This window comes from Aedes albopictus, chromosome 1 (assembly GCF_035046485.1).
Source record: "Aedes albopictus strain Foshan chromosome 1, AalbF5, whole genome shotgun sequence".
Taxonomy (NCBI): Eukaryota; Metazoa; Arthropoda; class Insecta; order Diptera; family Culicidae; genus Aedes; species Aedes albopictus.
This window is the reverse complement of record NC_085136.1, coordinates 74,544,842-74,569,673: the sequence shown is the minus strand read 5'-3', so window position 1 is coordinate 74,569,673 and position 24,832 is coordinate 74,544,842. Positions and strand designations below refer to the sequence as shown.

The 24,832-nt window shown below is 38.9% G+C and overlaps 1 protein-coding gene across 1 annotated transcript in view; it reads right to left on the bottom strand.

The window, feature by feature from the left end:
* Positions 1-4,028: 4,028 nt before the first annotated feature.
* The window catches only part of LOC134285011 (uncharacterized), a 33,300-nt gene continuing 12,496 nt past the window's right edge, over positions 4,029-24,832 (bottom strand). Inside the window, exons 7-13 of the mRNA XM_062844847.1 lie at positions 12,954-13,553; positions 12,681-12,890; positions 12,526-12,618; positions 7,215-7,239; positions 4,943-5,002; positions 4,631-4,884; positions 4,029-4,544 (exon numbers count right to left, since the gene is read on the bottom strand). Coding sequence (XP_062700831.1) covers positions 4,192-4,544; positions 4,631-4,884; positions 4,943-5,002; positions 7,215-7,239; positions 12,526-12,618; positions 12,681-12,890; positions 12,954-13,553 — 1,595 coding nt within the window. The 3' untranslated portion in view covers positions 4,029-4,191. The remainder of the gene's footprint in view (positions 4,545-4,630; positions 4,885-4,942; positions 5,003-7,214; positions 7,240-12,525; positions 12,619-12,680; positions 12,891-12,953; positions 13,554-24,832) is intronic.

Here is a 24,832-nt window from a genome sequence, read left to right as displayed (position 1 = left end):
CTGCTGCTGTATGGTTTCGCTGTTGCTGCTGCCTGAGGACTGTGGCCATTTGGTGACGGTTGCTGCTGCTGAGATGTTGCTCATTGAACTGGTAGTCGAGCTCAAGGCTGCCGTAACTACTCTGCCATGTACTCAGAGACTGTGTTGGTGTTTGTTATATGAGTTTTTGAATGAATACTGTATCATTGGTTCTTATCAAGTTGGGCCACGTAGCGATTATTGTTAGCAATTTGATTGAGATTTACGAGTTGTGGATAAAATTATTGTAATGGAGTTTCACTCACATTTTCTTTTTTATTCTAATTCCTCCTTCACTACCACGCATTTACTGTCTTGTTTTGAGTCGTATACATTTGTTTCTTTCGATGTCGGTTGATATCGTTAATTCCTCTTCTAATGTAGGTGTTTCGTGTATTCCACGTGTTGTGATGAACTGTGCTTTGCATTCGGATAAGCTCAATATATGCCATATTAACATTCAAAGTATTTGCGCTCGGCAAATGAGCAAATTTAACGAATTGAAATTATGTATTACTGAAAGCAAACTAGACATTGTGTGCATTACAGAATCGTGGCTTAGCGACAGTATTAATGATGACTTAATAGCTATTGATGGGTTCAAGTTGATTCGTAATGATCGGCAATATAGCCGTGGGGGTGGTGTCTGCGTATATTACAGGGATGGAATTTCGTGTACGGTACTCTCTAATTCCGAACTCTATGTGGGTATGGGTCACACCAACCTTACTGAATATTTATTCTTGGAAACTCGATTTAAGCATGAAAAGTTTTTGCTCGGGGTGGTATACAATCCCCCTCGAAATGATTGTTCTGAAATTTTGTTTAATAAGTTGTCTGATTTATCCGGTAATTTCCCTAAGACTATCGTAGTTGGTGATTTTAATACGAACATGTTGAAATTAAACGAAAAAACTGTTAATTTAAAAGGTGCTCTTGATAGTCTCGGCTTTCTCCGTGTTAATGAAGAGCCTACTCATTTTCTATCTAACTCGTGTTCCCTTTTAGACTTAATGATAACTAACGATTCCGATTTTGTGCTTAATTTCAACCAGGTCTCGGCACCTGCCTTTTCTAAGCACGATATCATATTTTCATCATTAAATATTTCGCGAAATGAAAAAAATACTAGTATTCGTACTTTTAGGGATTACTATAATATTGATATGTCTGCTTTGAGTAGTGCAGCTCTAACGATGAATTGGAATTTACTTCATAGTATAAACGATCCCGATCTTGCTTTGAACTTTTTGAATGACCGTTTATTTGCACTTTTTAGCTCTTTTGTTCCGATACGTACTTTGAAAGCTAAAAAAAATCCATGGTTTAATGACGAAATCCTTAATGCAATGGTAGATAGAGATGTTTCTTATGGTTTGTGGAAACGTACGAAGAATGGGGATGACTTCGACAACTTCAAGCGATTGAGGAATCGTGTGACTCATTTGATTAATGTTGCCAAATCTAATTATCTTTCTAGTCAATTAGCGTCTTCAAATTCCAATAAAGATTTGTGGCATAAGCTTAAGCAGTTGAACGTAAAAAGTAGTTCTGTTTCAGCGGCAGAAGTAACCAATAGTGCGGACGACATAAATGAGTTCTTTGGTTCAAATTTCACAGCTTGTGACCGTCATTTACCTGTTTTTCCTTCTCAGTACAGCGATTTCAGTTTTTCAACCATCGGGGAAACTGATATTTTCTTCGCCATGAACACTATCAAATCGAACGCTGTTGGAATGGATCTTATTCCATTACGTTTTATTAAACTGTTGTTACCATTCATAATTTCCGAGATTCGTCATGTTTTTAACTTAATTATAACTTCTTCGAAATATCCGCAATCTTGGAAAGCTGCAAAAATAATCCCTATCAAAAAAAAGCCTAGAATCAACGGTTTGAATAATCTTAGACCTATAAGTATTCTCTGTGGGCTGTCTAAAGTTTTTGAAAAAATATTGAAAGGCCAAATTCATCAATTTGTTGAGTCGTTTAATCTGCTTAGCGATAATCAATCTGGCTTTAGACCAGCTCACAGTACTACCACTGCGATTCTGAAAGTTACTGATGACATCTTGAAAACCATTGATAAAAAAGGAATGGCATTCCTATTACTAATTGATTTTTCGAAAGCTTTCGATCGCGTTTCGCATGCAAAACTTATCAATAAGTTAACCACTCAGTTTTATTTCTCTCAGAATGCGTCTAACCTAATACGATCTTATTTGTCTGGTCGAGCTCAAGTTGTCCATATCAATAATACTGTTTCGCGGCCAATATCTATTCTATCTGGTGTACCTCAAAGGTCTATTCTAGGTCCTCTTTTATTTTCAATGTTTATCAATGATCTTCCATCCATATTAAAACATTGTAGCATCCTTATGTTTGCAGATGATGTTCAACTTTATTTGGGCTCTACTGAACTTTCTATTGATGCATTGGCTCAGCTTATCAATGAGGATCTGAACAGTCTTTTGTCTTGGTCTCAACAGAACTTTCTTCCTATAAATGCTGACAAAACCAAAGTTATGTTTTTATCTAGGTCAAGATTTGATTTTGATTTGCCAAGGATCTACCTAGGGCAAGATACCATTGAATATGTAACGGAAGCTGTACTTCTCGGTTTTGTTATACAACAGAATCTTGAGTGGGATTCACATGTAAATTCTCAATGTAACAAAATTTACATGGGCCTTCGACAGCTTAGATTAACATCGAGCATGCTAAATTATCAAACGAAAATGCAACTTTTCAAAAGCCTCATTTTGCCTCATTTTATGTATGGGGCTGAAATTCTGTTAAATGCATCGGCAAGGTCCTTGGATCGTTTAAGAGTGGCTCTCAATTGTTGTGCACGCTATGTGTTTAACATAAACAGATATTCAAGGGTGACCCATCTTCAGCCACTGCTACTAGGATGTCCTTTTTACGAGTTTGCTAAGCTTCGATCCTGTCTGCTTTTGAATAAAATAGTAAGTAGATCTTCGCCAACATACTTATTTGAGAAATTACAGCGCTTTCAAAGTCCAAGAACTCGAAATTTTGTGATACCGAATTATAACACGTCTCACTATTGGAACACTTTATTTGTAAGAGGAATTGCTTATTGGAACCAATTACCAAACGAATTAAAAAATATTGATTCTGTTAATGTTTTCCGACGAGACTGTATTGCGTGGTTTAATAGGAGGAATTAGAATTACTAGATTAGTTATTTAAGATTTTTAGATTTATAAGTACTTGATAAACTCTAGTGGTCTCAACTTATGTAGTCATTTAAAAGGGGCAGCCCTTATTCTACAGTTTTTGATTCAATAAATGAAATGAAATGAAATAAAGCCACATTAGTAACACATTTCAATGTCGATGTATACATCAAAAACTAACGTCAACCTAATGTAAATATTTTTTCTGCGAACATCAAAAACATTCCGGGCCCGTGGCGCAATTGGTCACACGTTTGCTTCATAAGCAGATGGTCATGGGTTCGATCCCAGCCCCGGCACTTTCGTCAGTTGCTCTTTCCCCCTGAGAGCAGCTGACACTGACCCTTTTCTGACCCCCATGGCTCAAACGAACCCGGATGCTTATGATACATATAAAAACGTCTAGGTTGAACGTATTGGACATCGCAAAGCATCAGGAAAACGTTTCAATTTACGTTTTCATACATCAAAAACATCAGGATACGTATGCATCTGATGTCTGAATTTACATCAGGAAACGCCTGAATCTATTGTTATTTACATCAACATATACATCAGAAAAACGTTTGAATATAATGTTTTTGCACATTATAAAACATCTAAAACCGACATAATTAAATGTCTTAATTTACATTCATATACATCAGCAAATATATCTAATGTTTTTTACATCAATATATATCAGAAAAACGTTTAAATTTTATGTTTTTTGCACATCAAATACCATTTGAAAACGTCAGATTTTGATGTTTCGGATTATATTCTTGACATAAAAAAAAACTGATGTGTACATTATGTTACCTTGCATAAACACATCTGAATCGTAGTGTTTTCTAATGTTCCACATCAGAAGTACATCAAAACTTAATGTTGATGCATACATCGAAATTTAATGTCAGGCTAATATAAATTTTTTGGGGTCGATGGTAGTTTTATTCAGGATTTCCCAAAATTCCCCTTAGATTAAATATTAAACACACCTTACTCTAAATAAGCTTGTGGCAACCAAAGGTCTAGCCATTCCACAGTGGAAACTCTTCTCCCACACGATCTTCTCTATCCAATCTAGATAGTGGTCAATACGATGAACAATGCCAACTCTGCGGGCTGTACTGCGATAAGGATTTTCAATGGCAGTGCTCCCTATTCCAGTCACCGTGAAGCGACAGGTCCGACTATCTACCATCTGCACAATACTTCCGTTGAATTTGTTCATTTCCGAGCTAGGGTTGATCAGACATGCCTGGCCAGGTTTCAGGAGATGTGGTTCTTTGATCAACTTGTCGCATTCGTCCTTTGTACCGATGTAGTCATATGATGAGTGTAGATAATACGAGTAATTCATTTGTGTGTTAGATGGTGATACTAGAAGAACAGATTAAAAGAGGATTGTGCGTGAATGTGGAAATAAACGACCAAAAACTTACCATCATCCTCGCGCAAAAGCCTTGTTTGTAACATGGCGTCCTTGTGGTGCTCCGACAAACTATTTGCCAAACAGGCCGGAACCAATTTACTGGATAGTGTAACGGCAGTGGATAACCGCACAACCCCGATATCATTTTGAAAGTTGGCGGGATTAAAGTCTGGATGGCACATCATTTCCGAAATGTTGACCATGTCACGATAGCCAATTTTAACTGTTTTTGGACGACTATGGTGCCTGAATATATGATATACATATGATTTACGCTCTCAGAGGGATGTAATGTTCATCTTACCGTAGGCATTGGCATGAAGTCAAAATGAAATTTTCTGACACAAGTACACCGAGACAAATGGTGCTCACAAAATCATCATGGAGCGAGACCTGTCAAAAAAAGAGCTCGATTGCTGAAAATTGATTGATGCGAAAAGAAAAAGAAGCGGTGTGTCGTTTACATCCATCGACCAATCAGCAACGAGGATCTCATCGACGGCACACCGCTCCGATGTCAAAACTGTTTTTTCTTTTTCCTTTATGCATCGATAAATTCAGGAATTAACGTATTATCACCGACGAACCGAAAAGGCCAGCTAGTGCAAAGGTTCATGAAATTCTCGTCCAAAATTTTAAAATAAAAACCGTTGAAAACTAGCGCCATCTGTTGATTTTGGTTCAGAACTATTTTGGTCGAAATATTTCGAACACTCTCAAGTAATGCCACCCATAGGTGTGCTGGAATGAACAGATTTTTCAAACATTGGATAATGCTGTTTATTTCATAATAATTACCAAATTTTCTCATGATAAACTAAGAAAAGATAGATTCACGAACTATGTTCAAAACAAACCTTTTTAGGAGCGTAGAAGACTCAATAATCTTACAGAATTTCATAGTTTGATTGATTTAAACGTAGAGTGTTTGTTTGTATTCCGCGGCGTCGCCGTCGTCGGTGGTCATAGTGGTTTCTGCTTTTAGTAGTGTTGCGTGTACGTACACGCTGCATTACACGAACACCACTTGAGTTACTGGTTGAAAATAGTAAACAAAGATCAGCTGTTCCCAGCAAAATCAAATGGGCATATTTTCAACCAGTAGATTTGCATTAGTGTGCGTGACGCCGCGCTGCGAAACCACTATGCCTTCGTCATACTGCAGCCAAATGTCATGACGGGCTAAACGTCATTTTCAATTTGACACTAGCGATCACTGCAATTTGAATTAACCGTGTAATGTTTTCGGTCAAGTCTCGGAATCGAGTGGCACGTCGGTTTAGTCGGTGGTATTATGGTAAGTTTCCAGTTCCCAAGTAGAGCGCTCAAGTAAAATTCCTCCTTTTTCCGTAAGTAATTTTGACATTTGTTTAACCGACAGCATTTTTACGAAAAGATGCTGTAAGAAGGATGTGAAGAATAGGGCACTGCATACGGCGGTTGCTAGATATATTGTTCGTTGTTCGTGTGGCGTTTCGTGGCCTTGTTGTTTACGATTTGGACTTAGAGAAATTTCGTTCGTTTCCTCAGGAAGTGTGATTGAAATTAAAATTTAATTTTTGCGCGCGTATGGGGAAAATCCAGATTGTGAGATTTCAACGGAATTCCAAGGGAAATGCTAATGAGAGACATTGCGCTGGGATTCTAAGGGAACTTTTAATGGTATTACAGCGAGAACTATGGTTGGATACTAATTATAAATTCTGCAATATTTGAGTTCGGACTACGGTGGGAGGAATTCTGCTGGGACCTAGGCTGGGACTCTGACGGTTACCTTGTGGAGTTTTAGACGAAATACGAGGTAGGACAAAGCTTCACGGGGAATTTAATGAAGATCCACGAAAGATTCTTTGTGATGAATCTTTTGGCATTCCGTACGAAGGTTTTTCTTTGGGGTTTCGCAGAAAGTCCTCTTGAAATTCTTCCAGATGTTCCACCGAAAAATCCACCAGAAGTTCGCAGGGGATTCTCATAAAATGTCTCTGAGATTTTCATTAGAAGTTCTACAAAAAATCGCTCCGTGAGTTCCTTCTAATTCAGGATTTATTTATTTATTTTGTTTTTTTTGGGGATCTTCTAGGAGTTCCTTCAGGGTTTTCTCCAGAGGTGTTTTCTAAGATTCTACCAGGAGTTTTTTCGAACTATTCTACAATAATTTCATCCGGGATTACTTTAGTATTTTTTATCCGGGGTTCACTCAGATATTTATTCGGAGATTCCCGCAGGAATTCTTTCCGGGATCATTTCAAGAGTTCCTTCTAGGATTTCTACAGGAATTCATTTTTAGATTCATCCTGGAGATCTTTCAGTGATTCTTCCAGGAGTTCTTTCTAAGATACAACTTTTTGAGATTCCTCTAGGTATTATCTGGACGTTTCTTATGTGAATCCTCAAAGAATTCCTTTTGTAATTTCTATAGCTTCTTCCGGGATTCCTCCAGGAACTCCTTCTAGGTTTCCTCTAGGAGTAAATTTATGGGTTCCTCTCATAGTTTCTTCTCTTATTTCTCCAGGATATTCTTCTAAGATTACACCAGGGGTGGCATCAGGGACCTCTCCAGAAATTTTACCCGGGATATCTTCCGGGAATTTTTCAAAAGTTCTTTCCGGAATTTCTTCAGAACTTCCAGACTCCTGGAAAATAAGTCAAGGTTTTTCCAGGAGTTCCTTCTAAGATTTGTCCAATAATTCATCCAGGATATCCTTCCGGGATTCCTCCAAGAACTTCTGCTGGGATTCCTTGCAGATTACATATTCTGGAATTCATTCTGAAAGTTTCTTAAATTTTGCTCATGGAAATACTCCAGAAGTTTTTTTTTATTCTTTATGGAAGTACTCCAACACTTGCTCTTGAGTTCCTTATAAAATTCCTCCAACAGCTTCTTAACGAATATCTCCAGCAGTTTTGCAGGGAATATCTACACGAGCTATTTTAGAGAATCTTTCAATAGTTTCTTCCCAGATAAAAATCTGAAGACATTCCAAAAGGTTCTGGAGAAATCCTAAAAAAAAGTCGTGAAGGAATCCCTGAAAGAACTTCTACAATAATTTCATAGGAATCTTCTGGAGGAATCTCTAGAGAATTCCATGAAGGAATTTCTAGAGAATTCCATGAAGGAATCTCTGAAGGAATCCCGTATGGAGTTACAGAAGTAATCCTAGAGAGAACTCCTGGAAGTTCTGAACAAATCCTAAACAAATTGCTGGAAGAATCTCTGAGGGAACTCCCTTTGGTATCCCAGAAAGAACTCCTGGAGCAATCCTGAATTTATTTCTAGAGAGATATAGGAAGGAATTTCTGGAGGAATCCCAAGCAGAAGATCTGTGGGAATCTCAGAGCAATTCTCGTAGGGATCTCGGAACGAATTCCTGGAATTCAGAAAGATGTCCTAATAAAATGGTAAATGACTAATTTTTTACCAGGAATAGTGTATTACGTAAAGCTAATACCATACAAATTTCATCAAAATCGGTTGAATATTGGTGGAGATATCGTTGAAACAAGAATTTTGCCATTTGAGAAGTTTGAGCAAACGAATGTTTTAAAAAATAACACTTCTTCACTGTTATAGCTCTAGATCCAAAAATACTGAACCGATTTCAATCTGTTCTGTATGTAAAGTATACATGTAGAAATATTGTGTAAAAATTTCATTCAATTTGATCTAGCCGTAATAAAGTTATAGCCGTATATGTGGCACAAAGTCACAATAAGCAAAAATGTTTTTTTTTTGTATCGTGACATTCAAACAGTTATAACTTGAAAAGTTTTCAAGCAATTTGGTTGAGAACAGTTTTTATAATGGATTTACAAATTCAAATGTTAATAAAAATCGGAACAGTCATGACAGTTGTACAAACAAAATAGTACACACGGAATAAAATGATTAAAAAGTACCTAAAATATGCCTTGAAGCGATTTGATTTTTTTTTATCTGTATTAACGAGATTTTTAGCCCTGGGCTAGTTCATCTCGGGACCCATGCTTTACTTCCCTTCCGAAGGAAGAACTCACATTTTGCGAGTTTGTCGGGAGTGGGATTCGATCCCAGGTCCTCGGCGTGATAGGCATGCGCTTTAACCATCACACCAGATCCGCTCCCTGTAACATTTGATTTGAATTTTGAATACTAGAAAAACGTATTGAATTGAACCGATTTTGAGATTTTTTTACCAGTTTATTGATACTCTGTTAAGAACTTCGAGTCAAATTTTCAGACGTCTTGACGAGTTACATCAAAATTATAGCCTACACAATTTTTAAAACGTGTGAAAAAATTTGCTAAAATCTTATTTTATGATATTAACAATATCTGCGCCTAGATCTGCGGCAATACCAAACAGAATTTGTTGCGATTGTTATGGTATTAGCTACACATTATATATTATTCCTGTTCAAAAAAATATTTGATTTTGTGAACGCAATGAAAAGCTATACATTATTTTCTGTGTCCAAATTTCATCGAATACAGTCTTTACTTCCCTGGTTCTAGTGCACCATAGAACATTCAACAAACGAAATGAAATGATTATGATGCAACAGTTTTTAGAATCATTGTCTCCTCATCAGCTAAACTCAAATGCTATTTCCTTTTTTAAACTGTCGAACTATTTATAAACAATTCAGTTTTGGGGTGTCTTTATAAATTTTTAAACTACGTAACGGCAAATTATTCAACCTCAAGAAATTCAATCTTGTGTTCTGATGCAGCCATGCTGATGGACGACGGAGTACACATTATAGAGCGACACGGCTAAATACTAATGCACACTGTGAACGCGCAGGCGCGAAAGAAGAAACACAAAGAAAGAGAAAATGTCCCTTTTACTCACGGAATAATACATCGACATATAAGGCAATCTGGCGTTCATCACCCTTCTCTCTCGAGCAGCATCAGAAGATAGCAATTTTTTGTTTCACGTTTTCATAGGGAAACGTTTCCCTACACTGAAAAATATTTAAACCCAAAGAATAAGTTCTAAAAACTCAAATTTGGCTAAACAGCTTATAGTTTTTACTCAGCATTGGGTTGTTTTCTCCCTCACCCCACACGAATGTTGTCAAAAACGAAGAGAGAAGCACCGACATATCCGTGCGACTCCGTGGAAGAAGCCAAATTTGGGTTATCTTGACTAAACCCAAATTTGCGTCATATAAGGCCTCCGCTGGGTGAAAATAACTTACCACTGGGTGAAAATTTTTGCAGCGATCAAATGAGATTTACCTAGTGACCACTATCGCTGTTTGACGCAAATTTGAGTAATTCCACGGAGGTGCGGGATTGCGTCAAAAGAACTTAAGTTTGGGTTGATATGTAGTTCCGTGTATGAAAACAAACCTATCCTCCTCGGGAGCCAAAACGAGAAAGGTGATTAAACGTCAGAAAGCCTTATTATTCCGTACGGAAAATCAACAACATGACTGACAGCATCGCACGACAGTGCCATCTGTTGGCAAATAGCTTTCTGGCTGCGAATTACTTATCAACTGCGAACGCTTAAGTAATTTTGATTGCAGAAGTTTTACGTGAGCATTATTTGTCCTACCCTTTTACACAGTACTTATCAAGTGGAAACTAGCCATTACACTGAAAAGCGGCATGCAGTTGTAACGGTTGTATTGTGCGTTTAGCACTAAATTGATTTCCGAAAAAACTTCATTGACTTCCGCTGCCTTTCCTATGCGTTAAACATTACGTCGGAAGTAGTGCGCTGTATAGCAAACCAGATTTACTGTACAGCGCACTACTTCCGACGTTATGTTTAACGCATAGGAAAGGCAGCGGAAGTCAATGAAGTTTTTTCGGAAATCAGTTTAGTGCTAAACGCACAATAACTATTCTAAAATCGGGCAATCTCTCAGTAACAAGAGACCCCTTTGAGCTGGGTCTCAGGGTTGGCTTGCTACCGGGTAAGCTGAGGGGCTACACGAACAAGGTGTGCTGCGTACGATCACCTGACTAGCACTATTACAAATGTGGAATGAAAGATTGAGTTTCGAGGAATATCTTGGAATTTATTTGAAAACTGGACTATTGAGTCAAACTAATCTATGGCGAATATTAAGGGTTGTATTTTGTGTATTGCAAGCTATTTGTTCTGGGTGGGGGAGGGTTATTATAGAAAATACTATTCACGTACCGGTACGACTTCTCCTTCTTACTGCATCCGACGATTCTCTGGAGTTCAGCGAGCGCTCGCCGATGCTGGACTGGAGAACTGGCTATCTGGTGACTACGTTGACGACAGTATACAATGTCGTGAGGGGGTTGGTCAATATGGCGTCTTCCCTCTTTGACTGCTATCGGCGCGGCCCAGGACGGTACCAGAGTGACCGAGCCGAGAGGGTACAAGCTCCTTTTCGTTTAAAAAGACACTACACCGTCTTCAGCCAGAGGCTGTACAGACTGAACATTACTAACACGAGACAACGGACAACACACATAACAACCAGTGGCCCAATGGAGAATTTTTCGTTTGACGAAAAGTTTTCCCCGACTGGAGCGGGAATCGAACCCACACTCCGAGGCTTACAAAACGCTTAAACGACTGACGCCGCTAACCGCTCGGCCACGAAGCCCAGGGGATTTGCCCGAGCTTTCGACCCCAATAACGACCGACGTGGCTAGAGGTCCTCGATGATCCTTGACGGGTTAGGCGTAGTAAACTGAAGTCTACTAGGCCGAATCGTGTGCATCTGGCTGGTCGCCACAGCAGACAAGATGGCGAATTTATATAAAAGGTAAAAAGGTCCTGTGAGGGTAATCGGGCATTAACTGATCGTACTTTCCAACTATCTAGTCATTAGTTTTAAGTCATAGATTAAGTATTAACTATAGCTGACGAATTTAAGTTTCTCTCCCACTCTGACGAAAACCACTCACGTTATTTTACTACGGACGCTTCTATAACTTTCTTATGCACACGAACGCCGTTTACCAAGTGAGGCAATGGCGCTTCTTGGAATCGACTCAACCCCCTCTATTGTACATTCTTCCCTTCCTTGTTTCCTTGCTAATTAGTTGGGGGGTTGTTGCCACCTGTTTAGTGCGATACGCCTGCCGACCCACTCCTCGTTTTATGTTGTACCCACAGCTTGTATGCAATTTCACCCTTCAGTTTCAATTACATTCAATGATATCGATCGATTCAAACAAATTTACTAACATTCATACTCACATTATCTTAGTACTTAACTTATCTTACTGACCCTTTTATTTATTAACTCTTCAAGTCTCCTACACCAATTAGTACTAAAAACGTGACCGTACACAAAACAAAAGCACGAATTAAAAAAACCTAACAACTTGTAACAAACGGTTACACAGTAATGAGAAGCATAAAAATGTTTTTAAATTTACCATGGCAAAACATGATCATCGACCCACCAACGCTTCTTGTGTGCGTTTTGTTTCTTCTCACATCAATCGGTTCGATAGCCGAGTGGTAGCGTGCGAGTCTGGTGATGTCAAGGTTCTTGGTTCGAATCCGGTTGCCAACAGAAACTTTTTTTAATTGAAAATCGAGCCCATGGTAAAATTGAAAATATAATTCTGTTGAATTGAAATGAAACTCAGTCTGCACAAATTTTGTGGCGTTGTGTATTTGAATTGACCCTCAGAATTCTTCATTACACCAACAAAGCAAGCCATGCAAATGTTTGACAATTCACAGGTCATTTTGACAGACCACACACTTGCACGAAAAAGACGGATAACATATTCTACTTTATCGATCTTGTTGCCGTCCTTTACATGCTCATTATACATCTGTCAAAATGACCTGAGATTTGTCAGTCATTTTGAGGTTAGGTTCGTTGGTGTAATGAAGAATAGTAATTTTCACCGCAAGCCGCCGTTCAGTGTACGAAATTAGTCTATGATATTACTAACCACATGCGACTTATATCCCCGCAAGTATTCCCACGAATTTTCACAAAATCCCCCGCTTTTCTCAGTCAAGCTCTGGAAACGCTCGCATTCTGAATTTGAATAAGTAAATTATTCCTACAATTCAAGTGACATTCCTCTTAACAATCACTACCTCTTTCACTGATTCTTCTAGATGTGTTGCTTGACATAATTCCTTCAATCCACGAGATATACGGCCGAAGACTAGTCAATATGGTATATCTTTCAGAATTGTTACCTTTCTTCTCGGATGACACGATTCCCGTCAAAACCCATGGCCACTGCAACTTACCGCGGTCTTCGTAGTACAGTCCCGATCCAAGGTCAGCGTTGCTTTGTATTTCTACCTCAAAAACGAATAAAAACAGTAATTGTCCAACTCAACAAGTAAATGAAACGATCTCACCATTAGGATAGTGGGAACAATACTGGTTTAAAGAGATGCTCAGTCCGGCTTCGAAGCACTCCTGGCGATGAAGAATGGAGATGTTAGAAGACTTCAGTGTATGTCCTGATCTCGTAGCTCCCATTGTTTGCCAGCCAGCGATGTAGACTTCCGATAGTCCTTCCAAATTCCAAAATTCCGTTTTGTCGCCCGGGGCAATGCAGATGTACGTCACATAAGGCGTGTTCTTGACCGGCCAGCTGGTGACCAGTAGCGCTACGTTGTGATCCGAAGTGTCCGGGTGGATAAGAACTTCTCTGACGTAACGTATTTGAACTTTTACATTATGACGTTCCAAATAAGTCAAGCCGAAATGCAGTTCAAAAGTATCCTCCGGTAACGGTCTTCCGGTGGTGAGATTCAGGACGCACTGTGCCGCTGTCACAACGTGCTTCTTGCTTATCAATGTGCCACTACATATTAGTTCAAGCGTACTAGTATTCGGATTTCGGTAGAATATTGCCACAGTCCACGGCCACTCCTCAACTTCTGTTTTATGTTGGTAGATTCCGCATTCGTACATATACAGTTTAGAATCTACTGAAACGAAAAGAAGCAGAACTGTTGATGTTGGACAAGAAGCTGCAAGAAGTGACGGAACGTCAACCACCGACGAACCGACTGTCACGTCGGTTCGTCGGTGCGTCAACTGCGAATGGATTAAGCCTGGAACACATAGCGTCCGTTCCGTCGAGGTTTGCGTTTTCCCATGGGAAATGTTTCAAACTACTGTGACGCACACGCAAACGTATGCATTGTGTGGGGCACTTTAGGAACATTACATCCGAGCAGAGTTCGATCAGCAAGATTTGTCAGCAGTGAGCATGCAACTTGACAATAAGGTCCTAAAATTAAAGACGAAATCTCGCTTATATTGAATAATACGATCAAGCATGGTATTCTAATCGGAATTGTACTTTACTCGAACTTGAAAAACAAAGGAATAATGAGAAAATTCGAAATAAGTAAAATGGTAAATAGTTCTACTTTGACATTTGAGGTCAACCTTGTGTGACTGAGCTCGACATTTTTCGCACTGGGATTTCAAAAATGTTCCTATCTGACATACACGGTGAAAAAAAATCACTCGAAGTATGTGTTATAAGCTATAGCTATAGGGACGAGACAAAAGGCTAAAAAAATAAAAATTATATATTTTCAACTACACACTAAGTTTTTTTTCGCTGAATCTCGACAAACCGATTGCCGAGATTGGCACCGCCGAGTGCTCGGCAACCAGCTCAGCAAAAATTAGATTTGCCGGGTCCTCGGCAATCACAAAATTGACAGCTATTGAAATTTTGCCGAGATTCTCAGTTAAAATATTTGCCGAAAGCTCGGCAAAATCATTACCTAGCATAAATGAATTTGCTGAATCTCGGCATTTGATTTTGTTTTCTTTTGAGAATGGAAAAAAGGATTGAAAATAAAATTAAATGATCTTAACCCGCACGAAAATACAATAAAAAAGTTACATTCTTGAATATTATTTTTCATCGGTCCATAAAATAGTAAGATATCAAAGCTTGTTTTTCTCAGAGATGGCGCCACCACATTAAAAGTAAAATCATTTTTCTTGTATGGACAAATCGCTGGCTTGCACTTGTTCCGCATCACAACGATTTGTACCCTGGGGCAAAAAGTTACAAATTAGAAACAAAATCATTATACCTATGCGTTTCTTCCGGATTCATTACAGTAACAGAGAATTTATTACGCCACCATACAAATTTCAAGCTGTTTACTTCTTTTTTTCTGACTGGCATTTTCCACCCGTGCTGCGCATGATGTTTCCGAGTGGATAGGTGCAGGCGGCGCCGCTGTATATGTGGAAAACACGTGGAACACGAGCGCCATCTATGATTCCGTAGCGTAAACTTTTCTGCTTGTTTACACTGTTATCATGTTTACCGTATTTATCAGAGAAGCGCCTCTACCGGCACTCTAGCAAAAACGCAGCTGATTGCTTCCTATATTATAATGAAAAATATGTATTTTGTTGCCGGAAACATCCATTCCTCCCAAGAGTCCCAGGGTTTCTCCTTTCATTTCAAGATTGGCTACTGCAAAGGCGTACCGCTCCTCGTCAAACATCCACTAATGGGTGTGACCGCTATTCTAGAAAAATTGAATATAACGCTAATAGGGTCCTAAAATTAAAGACGAAATCTCACTTATATTGAATAATACGATCAAGCATGGTATTCTAATCGGAATTCTACTTTACTCAAACTTGAAAAACAAAGGAATAATGAGAAAATTCGAAACAAGTAAAATGGTAAATAGTTCTACTTTGACATTTGAGGTCAACCTCGTGTGACTGAGCTCGACATTTTTCGCACTGGGATTTCAAAAATGTTCCTATCTGACATACACTGTGAAAAAAAATCACTCAAAGTATGTGTTATAAGCTAGGGACGAGACAAAAGGCTAAAAAAATATAAATTATATATTTTCAACTACGGTTAATAAAAACGTCAAAAAATGAGTAAAAATGTACTCTTGAACCATATATTGTGGTTTAAAACAAGAATCCCGATAGGACTTTAGGAACCTATTAGCAATAATTTACTTGTAGAAGCTCGATAGTTCTTATTGTCTATCCGGTTGGAATCAAGACCGACATTCAAACAAAAATTGTCATTTTCTTGGTCCACAAGTGTCGCAACTGTTTCGCATCTAGTGCGCTGTGTTGCTGACAACAACGGGAAGGATGCGCACTACTTTTGACATGATTATAAAACGTCGCGAGTTGGGTCGCGTCGCGACTTGATTGTGCGAAGTCCGGTTTGGTGGCGGCCCGACAATACCTATTTGGACTTCGTAATCGTTTGGGATTTTGGGAATGCACTTCATGTGACTTCAGTACTGTGGTGATTTTTTCTTTTCGGCTGGCGCAACTTCTGCTTTGGCTGATCCGCCATTTTGAAATTGGAAAAAATCGCGAATAACTAACTCGCGTCCGTACGCCACAAAGTTCGTCGAGAGAATGCGCCAAGTACCACAACCACTGATTTGTTGTTTTGTTTTTCGACAAAACATGGCGCCTGCTAAAGTGACAGTTGTATTACCGAAATTCAGCAAAGGATGACACGATTGCTGATATCTCGGTAATCTCGTTTACTGATTTCGGTAAAATCCGTGTTCACCGACAGGTTTTGCAAAAAATGCTGTCAGTTTTCTAATTTTTAAAGCCGTTTGCTGATATTTCAGTAAAATGTTTTGAACAATCTCGGCAAAAACATTTTGTTTGCTGAAATATCAGCAAAATTAGGAATCGCCGTTCGGAATCAGCAAATAGTTCTGCCGAGCTCGAGAACCAATTTTAAGTGTGTACGGTTAATAAAAACGTCAAAAAATGAGTAAATATGTACTCTTGAACCATATATTGTGGTTTAAAACAAGAATCCCGGATATAGGACTTTAGGAGCCTATATTGAGTTGTCCAAAAAAAAGTCTCACTAAACCTACTGCAAGCCTATCCATATACGTGAGAACAAAAGATGTTTAAAAAGTTCTTACAGATAGATTAACACGGGAAATCTGAACACTAACCACTACCACACAGGAATTTGGATTGGTCAATGGCACGGCATAAGGATCACAAGGCAGGCTAGTAACTTATGTAAACATCAATTTTGGATGTAAACATTGTAATGTCGGATGTTGGTCTTCGGATACGATTGCAGAGACACGTCTTCACGCGATGTTGGTCTGAACAGAACTCAACATTATTTATTTACATGTCATTCGACTACGGGTAGGTGACAGCATACACTCTAAGATTCTTTTACACAAGATATTCACAATAGTAGTAGTGTGGACACTACATTCCTCCTTTTCTTTACAGTTGTTTAGTTACTTATATAAAATCAATGCTATCTGACATATAAAACGTTTACAATTATTTAGGACCCTTATTTAAGCTACTGTAAACTTGTTATAAACAAACAAGAAACCATTTTAATTTTCATTGTAGTCACAAGAATGCTTGCCTTGCTATTTTAGTCTACTCCACTGCATCCATCTGTCGTTTCATCTCAAACAGTTAAGGTGATACGGGATGCCGTTAATTTTCCTATCTTTTCTTTCTTTCTAACTATCAACCTTCCGATTTTGAAGACGGTATTCAATTTCTATCATACTGGAGTGGCTGAAAAACAATCAGCTTATGCACATCTTGGTAACAACAGAGCAATGGCGGTTATTGTCTACACAGTCCCGTTTATCCTTAAGTAGATTGATTTTGTAACATCCTCACAGTTATAACAGGCTCATCATGGGCTATGCTTCTGGAGTTTTCTAACAGTTTCTTAACGCATTATTCTCTTCCACTTTCCCTTCATGACAACCAAATCTACCTTCTCGATCCTGGTTCGTTTTGCTCCACGACTAACGTCCTTGGCCACCTCATGTGTGAAGACAGTCCAATGCTTGATGTCGAATCATTGTTGATGAATCACCACCTAATCCTTTTAACAGATATTCCCCTTACAAGCCCAGGTTAATCATCATCATTTATATTTACAATTTGACAATGATTGTGGTCGGTTGTCAGTTTCCTGCAGTCCGGCATCTTAAATAGTTCACGTTAAGAGATAATGGATGGCTATCCGCTTCTTGTCCGACCTCGTTAAATTAGCTGCAAAACTCCTTACTCCGTTCCGTAGAAGACTCAGTTAATGCTTGCTTTATCGCTGGATCTCTTCTTCAACCACTCCGTGCAATATCCGCTAGGCTGATATCTTAGGATACGTCGACCAAACTAATGGAAACATATGAAAGTCTTATTTGTTCATAGAAGTAGTTTGGTATTTAGCCAATGAAGTTTCTCACTCCTACAAGGATTATGATAATTCCTATATAAAATCGAATCAAGATATTCCAGAATTCAAACGGATGTTCTCATCTACTAACACCTAAGTCTTTGATGGATTCCATTTCAAAGTAAATGCTTTCCATGATGTTGAGTGGTAAGTAAAAATTAGTCTTTTGTACACTCATCGATACAAAGTTAGAAAATATGTTATTGTATTTTTTACGAATAATCAGACTTTGACGACGAAATTGAACTCGCCCTAATATGGTACTAACCTAACATTTAGACACATTTTCGCCTTCCTTCTCCGATTCAGGCGAAACCAGCTGATTTTGTTATGAAAACATAAACAGCTGGTAGCCGAGAACAATAAGGATGAACGTAAACATCGGTGAACCAGCTGGTTTTGTTGTGTAAACATGACCAGCTGGTGGACCGATAACAAAAGACCTTAATGGTAAACATTCAGACGGCCGGCGAAAACTGTCACATTATCGGGCGAGTTGCAAAAACCCTGCGACTGAGATTGACAGCGAAATCGAAAGCGAAATATGAGTACGACGAAATTTATCGCATCAAAGTCTAAGTCGAAAAAAAAAAATCGCAATAAGTTCCGGACGACAATTATATATTCCTACTATCCTACATTGTTGCCTACTTTTTATAATTTTCCACCAGTGTACGATCTTATTCTCTCATTCTAATGTCAACTGTTGTTGATAAAATTTAGCGTCAACCTCAGTTTTACAGTTTTCTGTGGCACCTTAATTAGTGGTGTTAGTATTTCAAAATAACAATATAAAGCAAAAACTCTGAGAAATTCAATTGTTTTTCTTTGTTTGTCTGTTTCGGGTGAATCTCGATATGAGAACATTTATTTAATTTTGGTTGTACTGGTTACATCGAATTAAAATGCTACATTGTTAAATGAAAAACATTGAGAGACGCCAGGAGTGACGCTCAATCGAAAATCAGTTATAATGAATAATCGAATTCTCACGTTGAATTAACTATTCCCTTTCAAACAACCTAAAGGTAATTCAATGCTCTACTCTTCTACCGGTTTCGCCAACGCTTTCAATGAATCCACTTCAACTTCACCAAACATTCCTCATGAGTATTAGTTAATGCAAAGTCTATTTTGCCTATATTTACCCTTATCATTGTCAAACTGTAGAAAACCTTAGGTGCTCTATCAAATTATTGATGAACAATAACGGTAATAAGTAAATTCAATTGGAGTTTTAAATTTTGAAAAACTTAATGGTTCATTAATTTTATACGTAAAAGCACCTCCCTCTTAGCCATTATGACTCTCTTTAGCCCTCCAGAAATTCACCTTGGCACCCAAAATCAATCTTCAAGAATCGCCCAGTACAAAATCCGACGAGAGCGATGCAACAAATTACCTCCACTCAATCAGCCAACCGACCCACAAACAGGTTCCCGGGTCCCAAAATCCATGGAAACCCGAACCTTGGCCCAGCCTGGCATGCAGTCTCAGAACATCTTGTCATCACAACACCGGCAAAGAAGCCAACACTCAACCGACTCTATTGCAGCTACTGTTTTCCTCCTTCCACAGATTATCGTGCCATGTTCTTTCACACGCGAACACCGATTACTCGATGCACCAGCCACAAAACGCATTCGCATACCATGCCTGCTACTGACAGTTACAATCAAGGTTACAATACTTTCACCATTTCCGACACCCAATACAGCCCTCATACCACATCACTCCATGCAGAATCCATCTATAATCGTCTATAAGTTCGGCACTTGACACCTGGCACTTAATTCCCCTTTACTCATTCCATCCCCTTCCAATAACCCTTTTTTTGTAACATCAGTGAATCCAGTTCTCAACTAATTTCACTTTATTTAGTTAGCTGTTCAACCCCTCCACTTCATTCATTTTTTTAACAACTGTCGCCATTGAATCCGGTGCTCGATCCATTTCACTGCATCCATCACGACTGTCTCAAATGTCTTCCGGTAATCAATCCATCTCATCCTAAATAAATTCATCTGCAATTATTGGTGAATCCAGTACTCGACTCATTTCACCATCCCTTTTTTTTCACCCCCGAAGCGCCTAACCACTTGTGAATCCAGTACTCGACTCATTTCACTTTATTTAATTCCATCACATCCATTTTTTTCCGCAACGAAATTCACCAGTGAATCCGGTACTCGACCCATTTCACTGTATTCATTACGACTGCTTCAAATGCATTCATGAATCCATATCAACAACAAACCCATCAACAACTATCAATGAATCCTCGATGAATGCTCGACTCATTTCACCATTTACCCCTTGTTTCCGTAGCGCCCTACCATCAGTGAATTCGTTACACGACCCATTCAACACGATCACTTCCACGACTATCAATCACAGCTACCCCAAAACATAATGCATCTGATAATCAACTCATTGTGTGGAGTATACAATGAACCACAAACACAAAATCTATCAATGAATTCCAAATTCTATTCATTTAACTGTAATCACTAAATCGAAATCGCGACTTGCTTGAGAGTTGCGAAGTTATCTCATACGAAGCTAATGTCAAAGTTAAAACAATGGACTGACGGCGGCGTCGTCATAGTGACGTCCTCAAACCGTAAACAAACAGGTCAACGGAACGCCTTACACACCAATCTAAAAAAGGCAATTTTCAAGAAAATATTGTTCAACCAGGAACTAGGAACTTAACCAGACATTTTATTTGCACAAATTGCACTTCATACAGTTTCAATTTTGTTTATAATGAACATTACTGTTATGAATTAAATTGAAAAGCATGCGCCTAAATTTCCTTGTTTTTTTTTGTGTAAAACATTTTGACATTCTTTTACTTAGATTTGGGTACTTTACCGTCAAAGTGCATATAATTTTGCAGCTTCCAAAGTGAGCTTTTTATCGAAATTGATGATGTATGCTTTGTCACTCTAATCGATCAAAAATACGAACAAGTAAATCCAGTTCTTAGTATACACCTCACTGCACTCCGGTGTTCAAACTATCTTAACGTCATTTACCTCTCTTGTAATTGCTCAGTGATGAATCGTTCCACTCCACCACGTCTACACTCGCGTCTACATACAAATATCAGCCCAAAGTTACTATTTCCATTTCCACCCTGCGAAGACTTCACTTATTTCACCCATAAAAGACAAGAAAAGCCATCTAGTTCAACAACAATTACAAAGTACTCTCCTCTTCCCAACCTCTCTCCACAATATGTCCTGTTAAGCATCTGTATCAACTCAATAAGAATCCTCTCAATGCTGAACATGAAATAAAGGCTAGAAATATACAAAATTTCTACCCACTGTTTGTCGATGAATCAACAACTCGCCTTGCAATGGAACACAAAAAAAATATACACGCTCATCACAACTCCACCGAAATTACAATGTTGTGTTGACCATATACAGTGCTCTCTGCTTTGTTGCAATGAATGCCAAAAAATAATTCCATTAAATTTCACTGCAAATAAATTATGAACCACAATGTACAACGAAGTGGGAACCGCTGTTAATACCGCGCAGAAAAACAATACCACTACTGGAACGCAACCACTTCCATATATCAAAATATGTTTCGTCTCTCTCTACATTTCCTAATGGGAGCTTGTAAAGTGTCATTATCATCTTCTCTTTCTCTCGTTCGGTGTCGGTCCATCCTTGCCCTCAAAACAAACATGAGGTTTGGTTTCTACTACAAGCCTCTATCGCCTTTATCCACTTTGTCTCAGGGGACTGTTATGGTCTTCTTGTTTTCTTACCCCGCATTAAAATTATGCTGCTGTGTTGAAAGATAGGTTGTCAGCTTGAGCCCTACGCTTGAGCCGCTGTTATGCTGGCTACGAAAACATTGCATTGGTGGGATAGGGATGCCAATTCCTTGCTTTGTCTGCGCATCTCTTCTAAACATAAATAAAACACAATCATTGACATCTTCAGCAGCAGTCAGAAGTATCCACGCACACATTTGAGCAAAGTGTCAACACTCGCTACTCTCACTCTTCTCTCATTTAACACTACCATCCACGTTGGTGCAGTACGCGCAGCATCATGATAGCCTCCGTTACAACAAATTGCACTGTAACCTCCACATTCCTTGCTTCCCCACAATCCTATTTCCATTCTGCACCAACTGCACGCAAAAACAATCTTTCACTTCATAAACAAAACACCGAAAAATTTATCCTCGAAGCCAAATGTAATGTCGGATGTTGGTCTTCGGATACGATTGCAGAGACACGTCTTCACGCGATGTTGGTCTGAACAGAACTCAACATTATTTATTTACATGTCATTCGACTACGGGTAGGTGACAGCATACACTCTACACGGAGAAATCAAACTACCTATTTTTTGGGTCGATTTTACTCAAAGCTGAGTATATCGAATAAACTAGTTACCCAAAATTAGGTTGTTTTCCCTCTTTACCTCACCGATGTTGTCAAAAACAAACAGAGATGCATCTACTCAACGGGGGTCCTTGAGCCCAATAAGCCAATTTTGGGTAAATGCAGGTTTACTCAAATTTGGGTTGAATGAGGGGGGGTCTTGGGTTGAATTTACCTACTCTTGAGTAAATGTTTTTGCTGGAGGTGAAGGCAATTTACCTAGTGTGAGTTTAATCAATTTACTCAAATTTGGCTTATTGGGCCGAACTATGGGATTGCGTCAAAAGAACTCAATTTTGGGTAGTTTGGCGGTTCCGTGTAAGATTCTTTTACACAAGATATTCACAATAGTAGTAGTGTGGACACTACAAACATGTGACGTCGTTTTTATCGTTTTACGTTGATCAAACTGGTGTGGAGTACTAGATCATTTGTGTTGAACGATTTGAATTACGTAATCAAAAAACTGTCAGATTTTCGGAAGGTATCACCTTCTAAATATTGTACACCGTGGGTCAATGGTAACCTCGACGGAGCAAGTTTCGCCGATTGATCAACGGCCTGCTTAGCACCCGAATAAAACAGTATCATACACCAATTGTACAGTGTATGATTTAGTTATGATTCGTGCTATCATAAAGTGGATTATAAATCGATGATAAGACAAATCACTTTGATGATAGCAGTTATCATTTTGAGAACTTTGATGATAGACCGAATGGGTTGTTAAGTATCGTTACCATTCAAAAATGCCAAATTTCTCGAACAAAAATATTGCCGAATTATACATGTTATAATCACTTTATCGTTAACCTTATTATACGGCGAATAATAAAAATAAAACGGAAATATTTCACGCATCTACTTTATCGACCGAAAAAAGCACACCCCTGCGGGCACTTTGTCGGACACTGTCAAGTTCTGCTACGATTACGTGAATCATTGTTTACTTCCACGGCGTTTTTTTTATTTAGAGGATCGGGAATCGAACCGTGAGATTGCCGTGATCAAGCTGTTTTGGTACTTCTACCAGGTGAATCAGTGCTCGCGGTCGGCTGAAACTCAGTGGTGCTCTAAAGGTGAGAGGAAAAAAGCAACTTTGGAGGCAGGAATGTTCTTCTGGACGGATCGATTAAGAATGAATCCCCAGTGATAACCAATGCAGGTGCAGGTATTTTAAAACGGTTTAGTGACGACGAAGAGACGGAGGATGTACACGGGAATGCATCTATCGCTCCACAAAATCTGCGAAATACAATATTCCGATGTTCTTTACAATACCGCGGTAGCGACTCAGCGTGGGTGTTTGGGAATCGGTCGCCAGCAAGGTCGCCAGAAATATTATACCAAGCACCTCCGGATGAGACTTGAATCACAAGGTACGTTTTCATAAGCTATAGCATATTTACGTTTCGATTATGACTGTGGGATCTAAATGCAATGAAGAACACTATAATGATTGATTGCGTGCAGCACACTCATTGAAAATGGATGATTAAAAATGGTTCAATAATCATAGAAGAAATCGTTATCATTATTAGTATGATAACTGAAAAGTATTGAATGATCTCATTTCAAAGACTTGAATCATTCAATTATAAATTTATTATTACGTCTATCGTTATTATTCCACAAATGAACATCTTATAATATGCACGATACCATGAACCATAATTTTCTATTCGGGCAACCATGTGGGATTTTAGAGGACTTCAAAATGAAATTTCGTTGAGGCAATCTACAAGCGGGCCGACGTTAGGAGCAGTTATCGGTCGTACAGGAAACTAGCAAAGTATTGACAGCATGTAGGAACACTATATGCCTTCCCGGGATAGGCAACCGCTCATGCAGACCGTGGATAACGTGTCCGTGGGCGATCCTTTACAAAAACCTTTACAAACTCAAGGTCAAGCATATTGAGGGCCCACACTGCAACAACGACAACGACCCCTACGTTTCATACAAGTTGGCAATGAGCCAACAGGAGGTTCTGGAGGAATCCCGGAAGAAGTTGCTGAAGGAAGGATTTTCTCTGCGAAATCCCAGAGAAAAACTTTCGTACGGAATGCCAGAAGATTCATCACAAAGAATCCTTCGTAAATCTTCATAAAATTTCCCGTGAAGCTTTGTCCCAGTATTTCTTCAACAATTCCATAAAGTAACCGCCAGAGTCCCAGCAGAATTCCTTCCATCGTAGTCCGAACGCCTAAATTGCAGAATTTTTAATGAGTATCTAACCTTAGTTCTCTCTGTAATAGCATTAAAAGTTCCCCCAGAATTCCAGCGCAATGTCTCCAATCAGTATTTTCCCTGGAAAGCTTCACAACTCCGTTGGAATCTCACTATCTGGATTTTCGCCAGAAGCCCACTCAAAAGTTTTAAATTGAATCATTTTCCCTACACGCGCGCGAAATAGTACATTTAAATTTCAAAAACATTTCCTGAGGAAAAGAACGAAATTTCTCTAAGTCCAAATCGTAAACAACCTGGTGCCCTTCTCTTCACATCCTTCTTACAGCATCGTTTCGTTAAAATGCTGTCAGTTAAACAAATGTCAAAATTACTCAGGGAGGGTGCAGGCACGTCAAACTCGAACA